At 44.1% G+C, this 19204-nt stretch overlaps 1 protein-coding gene across 1 annotated transcript in view; it reads left to right on the top strand.

Annotated features, from left to right (window-relative positions):
- The window catches only part of LOC126270903 (uncharacterized), a 36638-nt gene extending 19152 nt beyond the window's left edge, over positions 1-17486 (top strand). The window contains exons 4-6 of the mRNA XM_049974109.1: positions 15205-15337; positions 16698-16861; positions 16944-17486. Of these exons, the coding sequence (XP_049830066.1) occupies positions 15205-15337; positions 16698-16861; positions 16944-17028 (382 nt within the window). The 3' untranslated portion in view covers positions 17029-17486. The remainder of the gene's footprint in view (positions 1-15204; positions 15338-16697; positions 16862-16943) is intronic.
- Positions 17487-19204: the final 1718 nt, after the last annotated feature.

Consider the following 19204-nt stretch of genomic DNA (forward strand, 5'->3'; position numbering starts at 1 on the left):
TAAATGCTCAAAATTCCGTACTAGGCTAATACCTAAGTGTTTGCCCACTGGATAAAAATTGTGGGCATAGAATCAATACTAAATTAATGTATGTTGGCAAGTGTAGTGGATGTCAACAATGCATACATCCATCCTCAACCATTCTGAAGCTGTCTTCTCTGAAACAGTCTAGCAGCACTCAAACATACTGGTCTGCTAATATATCAGATCAGCCGCTGTGCATTCATACATACTGTAAGAAATTTAATTTGCACTTTGCAGATGCTCGTCCTACTCCAAAGATAAATTGAAAAAATAAAACTAAACTAAAAAATAACTGCTGTCTGGTGAAAATCTATACTACAACCGTTAAATAGTAGTAACTTGTGTGTGTTTGCTGACATTGTTCTCTGTCATACATTTGGTTTTAAACAATGAAAAATCCACGATAGAATGTAACACTGTAATGAAAAGGATAGTTGCTACATACCATGTAGTGGAAATGTCCCAGCCTCCTCCTTACTCTGATCACCCAGTTGCCCCTCCCATCATGCAGTGCTCCTTGCAGTCTGGCTTTATCTCCCAGATAGCTTGGTTATGTGTCTTTCTGTTGTGGCTATCTGTGCTCAGCATGTCCACTATATGGTGAATAGCAACTACCCATTTCATAGTACATTTGGTTTTCTCATTTTAGTTCTTTCCTATCATCTTTTGGCTCTTTACAGTTTCCAGTGCTCGTCAGTCTGTGTGCATTAGTACTGGTTAAATGTGAAACAGAAATTACGAGACATGCATTAGTACATACCATTACGACTACTGTATTTATGTGTAAATTGACTCTTATGAAACTTTGCATATGAAGATTGCTGTTCTGTCCCTGTTTGGTTTTCGTCTATAACATATGTTTTATTGGAATAATTCCTTCTAAAAATATGTTATATCTTTGCTACTAGACAAATGGAGCTTTAAACACAAAAGAAATAGTGATTAATATTCAAAAATGTAGCGAAGGCAACTTTTTTGAACTTGTCTGTTTTTAGTGGCCTTTTCCCTTTATAAATATTTGTTTATCCTTATTGCTAGCAAATATTCTCCTACGAACGTCTGCTTCACTTTGTGATACAGAAAGAAGTACCACATTCAGATATTTATTATAGGATGAACTTACCTCTCAGTGATAACTAACTAAAGCCTACTGAAATGAAAATTATGTATTCCTGCTACTGAGAGGGGAAGTGTGGGAGTTAAAACACCACTTCCATAACACATAGAAGGATTGTGGTTTATTCTGGTATCTGAACTGTCACTGTAATGTGAAATTTGAAAGCATCTTAACAGTTGTATGTTGCAGAAGTACAACATAATGACTTTATCCAGTGTTAAGAGGCTTACGAGTAGCAGCAGATGCTTGCCTTGCAGCTGTCTGAGCTCATTACAGTACCAGCTCCGGATAGCAGTGTCGCTGTGCCCTGTGGCACCCACCACAGCTCTCGCCTTCTCTTGATACTGCAAGCATTCAACTCTTTATTGTTGTATGTCATTCATGGTTCATCTATCCTTTTAGAAGTCAAAGCATTGTTAACTTATTTGACCTTTTGTCGTTGCAGCCAGACCGTCATAGCCTATACTGAAATTAATTATTTCTGCCTTTATCATAATTTCATCCATGTAGGCTGGAATTCGTACACAGAGAGAGATTGCAGAGTGGTGAAGTCAATGAATAAGGTTCAAATATGTATCAGATCATTTACATAGTTCCCTATATCAGTGTGCCATGTCACCACAAACAGTTATTTCCCCCATCAATTTATGTGTCTATATCCTTGTCTACATCCCTATTTTGAAGCCACTGTTAAATGCATGGCAGAAGGTTCTTCCCCTTGTACCAGTTGCTAAGTTTTCTTCCCAGTCCACTCGTATACTGAGCACAGGAAGAAAGATAGCTTAAACACGTCTGTGCCACCATAATTGCTCCATTCTTCACTTTGTGATCCCAATGGGAGCAGTACATAATGTATTGCAGTATATTCCTGGGTGCTTACTTAAAAGGCTGGTAATTGCAGCTTTCGAAGTCAGATTTCACAGGATAGCTTGTGTCTCTCTTCATGCTTTTGCCAGTGAAACAAACCTGTGACCATTTGCATTGCTCCCCTTTGTATACATTCACTATAACATGTTAATTTTATTTTATACATGTTGCACACACTCGAGAAATATTGCGGGATGAGTTGTAAAAGTGTTTTGTAAGTAGACTCCTTTATAGACTGATTACATTGCACTAATATGTTACCAGTGAATTGAAATCTGCTACAAGTTTTACCTACTGCTGAGCCTAAGTGAGGATTTCATTTCATATCCCTACAAATTGTTACTCCTGTGTATCTATGGTTTGACCAGTTTCCAGCTGTGCCTCAATGATGTTTCAGTCACAGGATACTATAGTTGTTTGTTTTCCTGAAGTGCATAAAGTTACATTTCTAACATTTAAAGCTTGTGCTAATCTTCGTACCTGTTTGAAATCTTACCAAGAAGTAATTGAACAGTTTTTATTAGATAATACTTGATTATACAGTACTTCATTGTACAGTACATAATTATAAATAACTGTACCACCTGGAAAAATTTTGAGGTTATACTTAATATTGTCTGCAAGGTCATTAATGTACAACATGAACAGTACAGGTCCAACACATGTACTGCAGGAAAGAACTTATTATTCCATCAAGAAATCATTATTGCTTGGGAGTTTCAATGATTATGAAAAGCAGCTATTGATACCTTCCCAGATTTGAAATTCGGTGAGGAATCAGTGATTTGCCTACATAATGAACATATTCTTCAATGAAGTGTGAATTCTTGCAAAGGATTTGTTGTAGCCCCCATTCAAAGCCAGATCATCATGTTCGAAAATGTTTGAGGCTGATGATGGTGATGGTGATCTGACGATGATGATAAGTTTGTCAGCATGAAAGTTGTTACAGAAAAAGTTACCATGCTTAACTTGTTTTGGTGCCTTACCATTAAAGTTTCAAAAGAGGGCCTACTGTTTGAAAGCCAGGAAAACATTGTGGTAAGTGGACACATCAATTCATGGTTTAAATTCTTCTGAGCTGCCAGTTGTAAAAGCTGTGAAGTTTTCATTGATTTGCTTGACATATTATAGCTGTGCATTTCAAATCGTGCTAAGGCTGCTAGGCTGTTTGTTCGGGGTGTGTGGAAAAGACAGTTACTGAGTTCATCGTTTCAAAAAGAACTGTTAAATTCCTTAGAAGTTAAAAAACGAAAATGGCATACTGGCATTGGCAGAAAATAAGAGGGGCAGATTTCATTCTGAAAAAACAAAAAAGGGCCTTTTTCATTTCTTTCTTTTTTTCCCCCACTCTTACAATTTTTGTCAGCTTTGTGCAGCTGTGGTAATAAGACAATTCAACTTTATATCCTGCAGTTTCTAAGTTCGTAGCTACAGTTAGCAGTCAGTCAATGCAATAAGTTTCACAAGGAGACCACTCTTAACTACTATGTAATTATTTGTCAAATGTGACAAAGAATTTTGAGAGTCAAGCACGACACTTTCTTGAATTAGTGCAACACATCAGGTATTGCAATCAAGAACTACAAATTTGTATAGTTATGTTTAGGAAGTTTGGACTCTACATACCAAATTTTAACAAAATCTGTGATGCTGAAGTGGAGGGGGAGGAGGGAGGGACATAGACCAGGTTTCCTAGGATGAGTGTAATGGTATACTAAGGACCTTGCTACTTGTACTACATGTAACTGAATATGAAGTGTTGGCAAAATTAAGAGCTAAATTTTAAACTTGATAAGGCAAATTTTATGATGTTCTCAGGAGAACACTATTACCAGTCTCTGGGATGACTTAGGTACAGTTACTTTCTGAAAAGCTATAGATATTCTTTGTTCCTCGCCCATTGGAGAAGGACTCAGTACCAATACTAGTCCTAGCCAATGAGAACTTCTTTCTTTATGATGAAGTTGCAGGATGTTAACGTAATCCTTGGAAGATACTGTGCAAAACAAAAAGGGTACATACTGCCTAAATAATTTCCTTGCTTGTTGTTTGTGGATACTGTATTTTACTCCCTGCGGGTTCGGGGGTTAGAATAGGCCCGCGGTATTCCTGCCTGTCGTAAGAGGCGACTAAAAGGAGTCTCAAACTTTTCGGCCTTATATGATGGTCCCCTGTTGGGTTTGATCTCCATCTCTCAAAATCTTCCGTAGAGCGAGCCGATTGGGGAAGGGCGCCTTACTTGGTGCATTGTGTCCATCTTGCGATCAGACCTTTCGCCAGCTTATACACCGTTGAATTGCAGTCCTGTCCACTCTCCATCTCTTGGGCATGACTCTGTTTCTGCGTGCAGATTGCACCTTGCACTGTGCAGTGCCTCTTTCGGCACCGACGGCGACCATGGACCACATGTTACCTAACATCCAGCACTGTAGCCAGTCCGTTGTGGTGGGGTCGCCATGTACCCTGTTGGTTGTAGCCCCCTGACAACACAGGGATCGCTCTACTGATGCCTGCACCGTTAACTCCCCACGTATGCCAAGGAGTAGATGCCTATCCTCCTGGGGTATCGGGACTCCCGACAATGGCCAGCCTGCCAGGTGGCTCTTGCCGTGGCTGGGTGGCGCCCTTGGGGAGGGCCCTTGGTCGGAGTAGGTGGCATCAGGGCGGATGACCCACAATGAAGCGTGGTACATCGTCTCTCACTGGTGGCCAGCCGCCAGCAGTCTCTAAGCGTTCTCGGGCTCAGTTTAACGCTCAGAAGTACGATCCGAAAACGTTCCCCTCCCTGGCCACACCGTGGGAGGAACGTAAGTCTCAGAATGGCACTAGCAGTTATTCGCCCCGCTTCTTAGTTTGTACGAGGGTGGATGGGGAGTCTTTTCTCTCCACAAAGCCTCAGTTCTTCATAGAGCATTTAGAGGACAAGTTTGGGGAGGTGGAGGGCTTGTCAAAAATGCGCTCTGGGTCAGTCCTGATACAAACGGCATCCTCTGCCCAGTCATGACAGTTACTCGCTTGTGACAAGTTGGAGGATGTTGCCATTACTATCACACCCCATAAGAGTTTAAATATGGTCCAGGGAGTTATTTACCATAGGGATCTTCTTTTGCAGTCTGATGACGAGCTGCGCGCCGATTTAGAGCGCCGAGGTGTACATTTCATCCGGCGCGTTCATCGGGGTCCGAAGGAAAATCAGATTGCTACCGGTGCCTTCATCTTGGCCTTCGAAGGGGATACATTACCGGAAAAGGTCAAGGTGATGGTCTACCGATGTGACGTTAAGCCCTATATCCCTCCCCCGATGCGGTGCTTTAAGTGCTGGAAGTTCGGCCATATGTCTTCTCGCTGCACTTCCAGCCTCATATGTCGAGATTGCGGACGCCCAACACATCCCAATACTCCATGTGCCCCGCCTCCCATCTGTGTCAACTGCGGGGAGCACCATTCGCCTTGCGCAGTCCGGAACCGTGCGACTGCTATGGTCACAGGTTCGAATCCTGTCTCGGTCATGGATGTGTGTGATGACCTTAGGTTAGTTAGGTTTAATTAGTTCTAAGTTCTAGGCGACTGATGACCTCAGAAGTTGAGTTGCATAGTGCTCAGAGCTATTTGAACCATTCACCTTGCTCGCCAGACTGCCGAATTTTCCAGAAAGAGCGTAAAATCATAGAATACAAGACCCTGGACCGACTAACCTATACTGAGGCCAAAAGGAAATACGACTGACTCCATCCTGTGAAAATGACATCTTCCTACACTGCTGCTACAACACCTGTGCTAGCCCCGTCTGTTTCTCCAATTGTGGCCGGATCGGCGAGTAGTACAACTCCTCCTGCCCCCTCGCCAGTGGGGGGCCTCTACCCACCGGGTTGCTCCTGCGCCACCTACCTCAGGAGCAACACCATCCCACCCACTTCTAAGCCGGAGAAGTGTCCAACTTCTTCGGCTTCTCACGCTCGCAAGGGGTCCCTTGGGTCCCTCCCTTCTCAGGTTTCCGCTAGCGAGAAGGCTGACGACTGACAGTGGCGTAAGAGCTCGCAATCAGCTGGTCGTAGGGCTTCACGATACTCCTCCGTCCCGGAGACTGAATCGGTGAAGCCCTCCCAGCCGGTGCGGCCCAAGGAACGGCGTGAGAAACCCTAGAAGAGCTCTAAGCCCAAGGAACTCGGTGGTGGCAGCCATCCCACCGCAACCTTCCAGCTCTGCGTCTGAGGATGCGGTGGAGATTCTGACGTCTGCTGAGGACCTCGATCTCGCCAGTCCATCAGGCGCCATGGAATGCGCTATCACAGGTGCTAAATCGGGGGCAGCAGGTGACCCAGCGGCGTAATCTCCCTTCCCAGTCCCGTCACGCCTTTCTCAGCCATGGACAACACAAGCCTCCAGTGGAACTGCAGCGGTTTCTTCCACCATCTAGCTGAGCTCCGCCAACTTATCTGTCTTCACCCTTTCCTCTGCATTGCTTTGCAGGAAACTTGGTTTCCGGCAATGCGAACCCCTGCCCTCCGTGGCTACCGGGGTTGTTATAAGAACCGGGCAGCTTATGAAAGGGTGTCTGGTGGCGTCTGCACATATGTCCTGAACTCTCTTCACAACGAGTCTGTACCTCTCCAAACTCCTTTAGAGGCTGTCGCTGTTCGGGTGTGGACGCCACAGGCTGTTACCATCTGCAGTCTTTACCTTCCACCAGATGGTGATGTCGCGCAGCATGTCCTGGCTGCTCTGATAGCCCAATTGCCGCCAACTTTCTTATTACTGGGCGACTTTAACGCCCATAACCATATGTGGGGTGGGTCGGTGGCAACAGGTCGAGGCGCCATCGTTGAGCATTTATTGGCGCAGCTCGATCTCTCGATATTAAATGATGGTGCCTTCACACACTTCAGTGTGGCGCATGACACATACTCCGCCATTGACCTTTCGATCTGTAGCCCTAGCCTCTTACCGTCTGTCCAATGGAGAGTGCATGACCACCTTTGTGGTAGTGACCACTTTCCGATCTTTCTGTCACTACCACAGCGTCAGTCTTCTGGGGCGCCCTAGCAGATGGGCTCTGAATAAGGCTGACTGGGACTTGTTCTCCTCCACTGCCGCTATTGAGCCTCTCTCTAACGATGACATTGATGCAGTGGTTCAATTGGTCACCACCGGCATCATTACTGCCGCTGAATCTGCCATTCCCCGTTCTTCTGGGTCCCCTCGGCAGCGGACTGTGCCTTGGTGGTCGCCTGAGATCGCTGAAGCGATTAAAGCTCGCCGACGGGCGCTCCAGTGTTGCAAGAGACATCCCTCAATCGAATACCTTATCGCCTTCAAACGGCTGCGTGCGCGAGCCCGCCGCATTATCCGCCAACGCAAGCAGGAGTGCTGGGAGCGGTATGTGTCCACCACTGGCCTCCATGTCACTCCATTGCAGGTCTGGGCCAAGATTCGCCACCTCTATGGCTATCGGACCGCTGTCAGCGTCCCTGCGCTCTCATTGAATGGAGCAGTTTGTACTGACTCCGACGTCATTGCAAACTGCTTGGCAAAGCACTTTGCTCTGAATTCCGCTTCTGCCAACTACCCCTTGGGCTTCCGCTCCATTAAAGAGCGGATAGAACGTCAGAGTCTTTCTCTTCGCACCCACCATCCTGAATTGTACAATGTTCCATTCAGTGAGTGGGAATTCCGCAGTGCCCTCGTCGCTTGGCCTGATACCGCTCTTGGCCCAGATAGCATCCACTCACAGATGCTGAAACACCTTTCAGTGGACTGCCAGCGACGCCTCCTCGACCTTTACAACCGCATTTGCGTTAAGGGTGAGTTTTCGTCGCAATGGCGGGAAAGTCTTGTTGTCCCCATTGTGAAACCGGGTAAGAACCCTTTGGAGGTGGACAGCTACCGTCCCATTAGCCTCACCAACGTTCTTTGCAAGTTGCTTGAACGGATGGTGAGCCGGCGCTTGAATTGGGTACTGGAGTCTCGGGGCCTTCTGGCTCCGTCTCATGGTGGGTTCCGTAAAGGCTGCGCAGCCGCCGACAATCTGGTGAGCCTGGAGTCGGACATTCGTACTGCCGTCAGCATCTGGTCGCTGTCTTTTTCGACATGCGGAAGGCGTATGATACGACATGGCGTCATCACATCCTTTCTACACTTCATGGATGGGGCCTTCGGGCCCCTCTACCGATCTATATCCGCAATTTTCTGTCGTATCGTACCTTGAGTGTGCACATCGCGGCCTTATATAGTTCCTCCCAAGTCCAGGAGAACGGTGTGCCACAGGGTTCTGTTCTAAGTGTCTGTCTGTTTTTAATAGCCATTAACGGACTCGCTGCGGCCGTCGGAAATTCTGTCTCCGCTTCCCTGTATGCTGACGATTTCTGCCTTTACTGCAGCTCTATTGGCATTGCAGCTGCTGAACGTCAGCTACAGGGCGCAATCCGCAAGGTGTGGTCTTGGGCTGTAGCGCATGGTTTTCAGTTTTTGGCAGCCAAGACCTGCGTTATGTATTTCTGCCGGCGATGCACTGTTCACCCGGAGCCGCGGCTTTATCTTGACGGCTGCTTCTTACAGTGGTGGAGTTACATAGGTTTTTGGGGGCGGTTTTTGATGCCCGGTTGACTTGGCTGCCTCATATTCGGCAGCTTAAACAGGCGTGTTGGCGGCATCTAAATGCTCTGCGATGCCTGAGTCACACCAGGTGGGGTGCCGACCGATCTACTCTCCTACGGCTTTACCAGGCGTTAATCCAGTCCCGTCTGGACCATGGGAGTCTGGCTTATGGCTCAACATCCCCATCTGCATTGCGGGTGCTGGACCCAATACTACACAGCTGGATACGCCTTGCCACTGGTGCCTTCCGGACCAGCACTGTGGACTGCATACTTGTGGAGGCACGTGTCCCTCCACTGCGGTTACGACACCAACAATTACTGGCTGCTTATGCTGTCCATGTTTTTAGCTTGCCTGGGCATCCAAATTATCGTGTCCTGTTCCCGCAGTCAGTCGTCCGTCTGCCAGAACGTCGTCCCCGATCGGGTTGTCCGATCGCCGTACGCGGCAAACAGCCCCTCTGCGTACTTCCCCATGGTGTGTGCCTCGCCCTTGCCTTCGGCTCGACTTGGCACAGGGCCCGAAGGACTCAGTCCCTCCGGTGGCCTTGCGACACCCCTTTTATTCCATCCTGGCCATGTATCAGGGCTCTGGCGTTGTCTACACCGACGGTTCGATGGTTGCTGGTCGTGTCGCTTATGCACTAACTTTAGGGGACCATTCTGAACAATGTTCGTTGCCGGCTGGCTGCAGTGTTTACACTGCTGAGCTGGTCGCCATCTTTCGTGCCCTAGAGTATATCCGCTCCTGCTCAGGTGAGTCCTTCGTTATCTGTAGCGATTCCCTGAGCGGTTTACGAGCTCTCGACCAGTGTTTCCCTCGTTCTCGTCTGGTAATGGCTATCCAGGAGTCCCTGCATACTCTTGCCCGTTGCGGCAGATCTGTGGTCTTTGTTTGGACCCCGGGCCATGTTGGGATACCCGGAAATGAAACTGTTGACCGCCTGGCGAAAGAGGCCACTAGTGCACCATCTCTGGAGATTGGCCTCCCGTCGACTGATTTGCGGGCACTATTACGCCGCAAAGTTTTCGATTTATGGGACACTGATTGGCGCAACCTGCCCGTGCCAAACAAACTCTGCCGTATCAAGGAGACGACTACTGTGTGGCGGTCATCCATGCGAGCCAACCACAGGGAATCAGTCGTCCTTTGTCGGTTCCGCATTGGCCACACCCGACTCACACACAGTTATTTACTGTGTCGTGAGGATCCCCCTCTTTGTCATTGTAGGGCGTCCTTGACGGTGGTCCATATTCTGTTGGAATGCGCCCTTTTAACTGCGCTCAGGCAGACTTTTGCGCTGCCTGATACGCTCTCTGCGCTTTTATCTGACGACTCTTCCATAGCGGAGACAGATCTGCATTTTATTCGGGCAGGGGGATTTTATCGCTTAATGTAAGTGTATGAGTTTTTGTGTTGATTTTGGCCTATGGCCTAAGATTTGTCTTCCCCCCCCCCCCCCCCCCCCCCATGTGTTTCTCGGTAGTTGGCTTTTCCCTTTTTGTTTGTATGGTCGGCCAACCACCGTCACACTCTGTGTGATTTTAGTTCGTCTTGTCTGGTCTTTGTCAACGTTCCTCTTGTTCTGTGTCGTCTGTCTTATCGTCTGTTTATCGTTTTTATTCTCTGTGGGTGTTTTTAGTATTTGGAAAAAGGAACTGATGACCGTAGCAGTCTGATCCCTTTAACCCCCACAAACCAACCAACTGATTTACTCGAATCTAAGCCGCGCCTGAAAAATGAGACTCGAAATCAAGGGAAAAAAAATTTTCCCGAATCTAAGCCGCACTTGAAATTTGAGACTCTAAATTCATGGGGAGAGTAAAGTTTTAGGCCGCACCTCCAAATCGAAACAAAGTTGGCCCATTGTAATATGAGACACAATTTAGGTCGAATGAATGACGATACAGCTACAGTAGTTTGGTTCGAGTAGTAAGCTTAGCAGTTAAGCTTTACCAGGTAGCCATTGCTATGCGTCAGGCGCTCCCTCCGTATTTATACGGGTACCCTTCCTTTTTCACGTGCTCCATCTGGTTTGGATTGATTGCTTATTTTTCTTTGATCTGATAAGTGCCGTTCTCTTTGTTTACATCTCTCTAAGCTGAAAATGCATTACTGTACTGTGTCATGTACTGTTTGTCGTATTCTGATAATCAGTGTTTACGACCTATCCCGCTCGCGGCATGGCTTGCTTTTGTGCGCTCTACCGCCGCTTACAATTAAAAAAAAGAAAAAGAGACGAATCGTCTCATTAGTGAAACAATGGCAAGAGACTGCTATTTCTTGTTACTAACACTGCTGCTTTCTTTGACAATGATCAACAAGATCCAAATAATAGACTGTGCATGATTGAAGATGTTCTGAACGAGAGTTTAGTGAAAATTTTTCTCCATTTTAAAATCTTTGCAGACGCCTCTTTAGTACATAACATTCTGCACAGAAATTAGTCATCTTAGATTTAAAAATCTAGTCAATTGACGTGCTTCATTTCTGACTATCACTATTAGGCATAAGAATAATACAAATATAAACATGAAATGATATGTATACTCTCCCGCATTTGCTATTGTCTCACTCTAGTTTCGTAGATTATTTAGCAGACAGGATTTAAATGAGATAGCAGCAAACATGAAACAGTACATGGCAAAATGTTTATATATGTATTATTCTTATGGTGAAGAGAATACTGCATGTGATTCACAATTCATAAAAGTTCCTATTAGCAACCATCTCTTCTCATAGGTAGAAAACATTCAGAACATAGAGTTGGCCATATTGACAAACATCCCAAACAGTCTTGCCAGTCGGATTTTCGTAGTACAGTACATTGAAATGATGCTACATTCAAAGATGAACAATATGGAATTTGTATTTACTTCGTTGGATAATGTATGAAAATGCAGTTGTCGAAACTCGGGGCGGAGAAGAAAACTCGTCTTCTACCGTTTTTTCTTTTTTATTTATTTACTGACACAGAGGTTTTGGTGCCAGTATTTATCTTTGTGCCTGAAAAGTATGTCTGTGAGTCGCTAATGTGTAGACATACTCGACGGCAGAAGTTAGCTGTGGCGGCACCTACCAATATTTTTCAGATCTACCACTTACTTTGCACTCGATTCTAAGCCGCAGGCGGTTTTTTGGATTTCAAAAACCGGAAAAAAGTGCAGCTTAGATTCGAGTAAATACGGTAGGTTAGGGCAACATTGCCTTGCTGTATAGGAGCAATGCATTGATTTTTTGCTCATTTGTTGTTATTGAAATGAACTTACTCTATCCTGCTGCCCCCAGTTCTTCAAAGAATCGAACACTCATGTATAAAACAGCTCCAGACATCCGATTTCTGTACAAATAAGACAATGCGTTAAATACACACATCAAAAAAAGTTTTGCATCGCCTCTGTTCAGAGAGTTCCGGGACCTGTACAGAAAATAGGAATAGATATCAATATAAATATAATTTTCCCCCTTTTTATTGCTCATGAAAACGACACATTGCATGTTGTACCACCATACAGTGAGACCTTGAGAGGTGGTGGTCCAGATTGCTGTACACATCGGTACCTCTAATAGCCCGTAGCACATCCTCTTGGATTGATGCATGCCTGTATTTGTCGTGGCATACTAGCCTAAAGTTCATCAAGACATGGTTGGTCCAGATTGTCCCACTCCTAAGGCCGGTATTACACTATCCAATATCTTTCTCCAATATCTTTGTCATATTTCTTTGTCCAATATCTTTGATTGTGTAATAGGGAACGTAGGCAAATGTCGTCCAATATTTGATCAAATATAGAGCCTTGCTGTGGATTTGATCAAAGAAGTCACTTGTCTTCTGTTCACTGCAATGTGACATGTTACCACATGGGGTGTTAGCATCGCTGCATTCTGTCATCTGTAGTGTTTATAAAAACATTGCGGATAAGTACAATTGGTGTGTGCCGACAACTACAAAATTAATAGAGAAGGATGAAGCTGATGAAGTGCTTTACAATGTGAGGCACGCTGAATACAAAAATAGATTACGAAGATTGGAGACCTGACATGACCCAACCCAACCCAACCCTCTCCTGTAGCAAAGAATCTGAATGTTACAGTGAGCCCGTCTTCTGCAGATGTAGCAGTTCTTAAGCAAATATTGTGCTTTGTGATACGAGGATACACTTCATTGAGCACATACAGAAATGGGTGCTCATCCATTCTTAAGTACGACTTGACGTACTTCACTATAAACTCATGTAACAAGTTTTGTTGAATGCTTTTATTGTGTCGTCATACAGCTATGTTTCCTTTTTTTCCCCCTGCTTCTCTTCTGCACATGCACACAATGCAATTGTGGTACATGCAACTGCTGCGGTTAATAACAAGTTGTTGTTGTCAGCCATCTTGAACTTTGAGGAAAAATATGATGACAGTGTAATACCCTTCTAGTGCTACGTCAAAGATCTTTGTCAAATATATTTCACGGAATACTTGATCAAATCTCTGACAAAGAAATTTAATAGTGTAATACCGGCCTTAATGACAGTTCGGCATAGAACCTCCAGAGAGGTTGGTGGCTCACGTCGTCCATAAACAGCTCTTTTCAATCTATCCCAGGCATGTAGGGTTCATATCTGGAGAACATGCTGGCCACTCTAGTTGAGCGATGTCATTATCCTGAAGGAAGTCATTCACAAGGTGTGCACGATGGGGGTGCGAATTGTCACCCTTGAAGACGAATGCCTCGCCACTATGCTGCCGATATGGTTGTACTGTCGGTGGGAGAATGACATTTACCTATCGTATAGCCATTACAGTGCCTTCTATGACCACCAGCAGCGTACGTTGGCCCCAAATAATGCCATACCTAAACAGGAGGGAACCTCCACCTCGTTGGACAGTGCGTCTAAGGCATTCAGCCTGACCAGGTTGCCTCCAAACACATCTCCGACGATTGTCTGGCTGAAGGCATATGCGATACTCGTCAGTGAAGAGAACATGATGCCAATCCTAAGCAGTCCATTTTGGGCCCATCTTCATGGTGTTGTGGTTGCAAAGATGGACTTCGCCATGGACGTCGGGAGTGAAGTCGAGCATCATGCAGCCTATTGCGTGCAGTTTGAGTCGCAACAGAAAGTCCCATGGCTGCACAAAAAGCAATATTCAACATGGTGGCATTGCTGTCAGAATTCTTCTGAGCCATAATCTGTACGTAGTGGTCAGCAACTGCAGTAGTGGCGCCTGGGTGGCCTGAGTGAGGCATGTCATCGACAATTCGTGTCTCTCTCTATCTCTTCCATGTCCGAAAAACATCGCTTTCGTACACTCGGAGACACTTGGACACTTCGCTTGTTGAGAGCCCTCCTGGCACAGAGTAACAATGCAGATGTGATCGAACCGCAGTATTGACCGTCTAGGCAGGGTTGAACTACAGACAACACGAGCCGTGTACCTCCTTCCTGGTGGAATGACTGGAACTGACAGGCTATCTGACCCTCCGTATAATAGGTGCTGCTCATGCATGGTTGTTTGCATCTTTGGGTGGGTTTAGTGACATCTCTGAACAGTCAAAGGGACTTTGTCTGTGATACAATATTCACAGCCAATGTCTACCTTCCCAAGTTCTGGGAACTGGGGTGATGCAAAACTTTTTTTGATTTTTATTTGGCCTTATGCATGCAAACAAGATAAAGTTTAGAAAAGGTTTGAAATTATGTGTAAAGACAGTTGGAAGTTGCTAAGAGCTCTCATTCTCAAATCTGGATGAATGTAACTGGGTAACTGGCATGTCATGAGTTACACTGCCTCAAGACATACGAAGTTTCTGATGGTAGTCCTTCTCTTACTGGGTTGAACCTCTAACATAGGATTATATCTCTTAACGAGTAGATTATGACAGACTAAAAAATTTTTAAATTCGGTCAGTGTTTATATGAACTACTGAAAATTTTTGTTGCCCTTAGCTGTTAGGCAATCTGCAACTGAGGCTGTGCATCATGAACAATGAATCGGGTTAGCTATTCAGTAATACTGATTGCATAAATTTGGTAATTTGAATGTCTGGGAACATTTTGCCAGATTTATTGCTTGTTCTTAAGATTTACATCTGTCCATAAAAAAAAAAATACCATCCGTTGTACGGTTATGTGTAAGTAACAATTGAGAGAATTTAAAATAATTCATCATGCAAGGCAGCTATTATTGGTTGGTGCATTTAGTTATTTTTCAGCTCATGTCATGACTTTTTACATGGTTCTCTTCCAATTGTAAGGTCAACCCAGACTGAAAAATCAAATGTATTGTGCCAGACCACACAAAAAAATGACATAATGAACAAGAGACAACGGCAATAATATCAAATGCCTGCTAATGCTGCCTACACTAAAAATGTCCAGTAATTGCTTTGCACTGTGGTGGGTGTCCCTTTGAAATAGTAATCAAAGTGCTGCCAGAGAGAGAGAGAGAGAGAGAGAGAGAGAGAGAGAGAGAGAACATGGGGGAGGGGGGGGACTGTACATTTATTTGTATTTGCAAGATAAATTTGCTTGTTGTAGTTAAAGTACAAATGGCTGATAATGGAACTTCATTTAATAGTGCAAATTCTCTAATTATGTTTACAGAAGGAAAGTAGAGCAGAATATCAACAATCACACGTCAGTAGGTCAGTCGTCCTCTGGAGCTGCCAGGAACCATAACCCAGTCAAGAAGAAGAGACCACAACTTAAAACTCCAAAGCAGAATAGTACTCCTCCAGTAAGTTTAATTTGCTGTGGTTTAAATACTTTAATTGTTTAAAAGTTTACTTGTTGGTAGCGTTCGTAATTAGTTTCAGCCTAATGATATTACGAGGGTCACTCCAAAAGAAATGCACACTATTTTTGTAAAAATACAGTTTTCATTCTGCATGTGTGAAAGTTTTACAGTGTGTAGATACATCCTTCCCGCTGGTTTTCAAACTTAATTCAACCTGTTCTCGTGAGTGGCGCCGTCACAGCATGTCTTCAAGGTGGCTGCTACACTTGACATTCGTCAGAAACAACGTGCTGTTGTAGAATTCCTGTGCTGTGAAAACGAGACACTGGGAAACATCCACAAGAGGTTGAAAAAGGTGTATGGAGATGCTGCTTTCGATCGCAGTACAGTTAGTCGGTGGGCAAGCAGGTTACATGATGAAAGTGGGCACAGCAACATTGAGGATTGTCCTCGCAGCGGCAGGCCTCGTACTGCACACACTCCAGTGTGCAGAGAGTTAACAAATTGGTGACTGCTGACAGATGCATCACAGTGAACGAATTGTCACGCTACGTTGGGATAGGGGAAGGAAGCGTTTGCAGAATACTGAAAGTGGTAGCATTAAAAAAGGTTTGTGCCGGGTGGGTTCCCATGATGTTGACAGTGGGTCATAAAGAAACAAGAAAAACAGTATGCAGCAAACTTTCGGAACAGTATGATAATGGTGGAGATGAATTTCTTGGAAGAATTGTGATAGGTGATGAAACGTGGCTCCATCATTTTTCACCAGAGACGAAGAGGCAATCGATGGAGTGGCATCATGCAAATTCACGAATTGGTGACTGCTGACAGACGCATCACAGTGAACAAAACATAAAGCTCGACTGAGTAGTGTTCGACCACATCGGCAAAAGCAGGATGTTTTGCTGTTGCACGACAATGCACGACCACATGTCAATCAAAAAACCATGGAAGCGATCACAAAACTCAGATGGACTACACTGAAAGCCCCGGCTTACAGTCCTGACCTGGCTCCATGTGACTATCATCTCTTTGGGAAACTGAAAGACTGTCTTCATAAAACAAGGTGTGAAGATGATGACTGCCTTGTGCACGCTGCCAAACAGTGGCTCCAACAGGTTGGTCCAGAATTTTATTGCGCAGGTATACAGGCGCTGGTTCCAAGATGGCGTAAGGCAGTTGAGAGGGATGGAAATTATGTGGAGAAATAAAAATATTGTTCCTAAAGGATGTATCTACGAATTGTAAAACTTTCAAACATTTAGATTAAAAGATGGATTTAAAAAAAATAGTGTGCATTTCTTTTGGAATGACCCTCGTATATGTTGGTGATAGGTTTATTGTAGTGATTCATTTCTAGGTATTCGGAAATGTGCCAGTTACCATGCTCTCAGATGGGCATATGACTCCAGAAGAAGTTGAACGACACTTGGAATCGAGGCAGTCCTACCTGGAGCTTGTACCAGAAAAGGCTCTCCCCACAGTACCTGCAGAGATGTTCAGTAATGATCCATCTTTAGACAGGTAATGCATTACAATTAATTGTACATAAATTGTTAATTGTCACCATGTTGATGATTCTAAAAGATAATTCTTGTTTTTCCAGTGAATCAAATGAAATATTTGAACTAGAAACATCTCCAAGCAATATGGGTGAAGACTGTCTGAGTGTTGACATGATAGCTGAGTGAACAATATCAACAAGAAAAATGAGCTTTCATAAGCATTAATTACTACTAATGTATGATTAAGTAAGAACAGCAATATTCTGTGTAAATACAGCTCACATTCATGTGATTATTTTCTCATATCAGTTGTCTTTTACTCTGTAAATAATTTGCTACTATTTTTATTTTTTTTTTTTATTTTTTACACACAAATGTGAACCGAGCTAGCAAGGAAATAGCCTGTGTGGAGAAAATCTGTGATAAGCTTGTTGAAAGAATATTTGTGTTGTCTTCTCGTTTCTTTCCAGTATATTTAAGCTGTGAATGTCCAATCCATAGTTGCTGCATGAATGACGTATTACAGAACACTGTATCACTTTTGAGTGTAATTTAGTGCTGATTATTTTAGAAAGGTAATTTTTTATGTATGTTTGCCGTACTCTGCAACATGATGCCTTAAAATAAATATAAATGATGCCATTTTTTATTGTATGAATATACCATTTTTTCCGTTAAGAAGAAAATGATGGTTTCTGCAAAGTATTTTTTTTAATTGCAGATGATTTTCAGCCAACATGAGTTCATTAATGAATGGGAGCTATCTATAAAGAACAGTTACACAGGGCTGAAAAAAAAAAAAAAAAAACCAATTTCTCTTGTCGATGGATTCGTTAGAGGTGGTACAAACAAGCCGTCGTGTGAATTACTTTTGAACACATTATCCGAAAACTGTCTTGAGCAGCTAAATCGACAGCCAACGCGTAATGGAAATATTTTAGATCTGGTAGCCACGAATAGACCAGACCAGACCTCATCGACAGTGTCAGTGTTGAGACAGCGATTAGTGATCAGGAACGACTATGGTTACAATAGTTAAGAAGTCGGTCAAGAAGGCTAGGAAAGTATTATTACTAGAAAGAGCAGATAAACAGTTGGTAGCATCCCACTTAGTTAATGAATCGACTTCATTTACTTCTGGTACAATGGACGTGGAAGAATTATGGGCAAATTTTAACACATTGTAAATCATTCATTGGACAAGTATGTGCCGAAAAAGTGGGTTACGGACGGAAAAGACCCACCTTGGTTTAACAGCGCAATTCAGAGAATGCTCAGGAAGCAAAGGCAGTTGCACTTGCAGTACAAGAAAGATCGGAAGAATGAGGACAGGGAAAAGTTAGTAGAGATTTGTGCTGCTGTAAAAAGAGCGATGCGCGGAGCATTCAACCACTACCACCGTCATACCTTAGCAAAAGATCTTGCTGAAAACTCAAAGAAATTCTAGTCTTACATAAAATCAGTAAGCAGGTCGAAGGCTTCCATCCAGTCACTAACTGATCGGTCTGGCCTGGCAATGGAAGACAGCAAAACAAAAGCTGAAATTTTAAATTTAGCATTTGAGAAATCTTTTATGCAGGAGAATCGTACAAACATACTGCCGTTTGAGTCTTGTACAGATTCTCGTATGGAGGGCATAGTGATAGACATCCATGGGGTTGTGAAGCAGCTGAATGGGTTGAAAATAAATAAATCGCCAGGTCCTGAAGGGATTCCAATTCGGTTTACAGAGAGTACTCTACTGCATTGGCTCCTTACTTAGCTTGCATTAATCGCAAATCTTTTGTCCAATGTAAAGTCCCGAGCAACTGGAAAAAGAGCAGATGACGCCTGTATGTAAGAAGGGTAGAAGGACAGATACTCAAAATTACAGACCAATATCCTCAACATTGGTTTGTTGCAGGATTCTTGAACATATTCTCAGTTTGAATATAATGAATTTCCTTGAGACAGAGAAGTTGCTGTCCATGCATGAGCACGGCTTTAGAAAGCATCACTTCTGTGAAACGCAACTCGCCCTTTTTTCACATATCTTGCGAACCATGGATGAAGGGTATCAGACTGATACCATATTCCTCGACTTGGTGCCACACTGCAGACTCCTAAATAAGGTACGAGCATATGGAATTGATTCCCAAGTATGTGAGTGGCTCGAAGACTTCTTAATTAATAGAACCCAGTATGTTGTCCTCGATGGTAAGTGTTCATTGGAGGTGAGGGTATCATCTGGAGTGCCCCAGGGAAGTGTGGTAGGTCCGCTGTAGTTTTCTATCTATGTAAATGATCTTTTGGATAGGGTGGATAGCAATGTGCGGCTGTTTGCTGATGATGCTGTGGTGTACGAGAAAGTGTTGTCATTGAG

The sequence above is a fragment of the Schistocerca gregaria genome, chromosome 1, assembly GCF_023897955.1.
Source record: "Schistocerca gregaria isolate iqSchGreg1 chromosome 1, iqSchGreg1.2, whole genome shotgun sequence".
Classification (NCBI taxonomy): domain Eukaryota; kingdom Metazoa; phylum Arthropoda; class Insecta; order Orthoptera; family Acrididae; genus Schistocerca; species Schistocerca gregaria.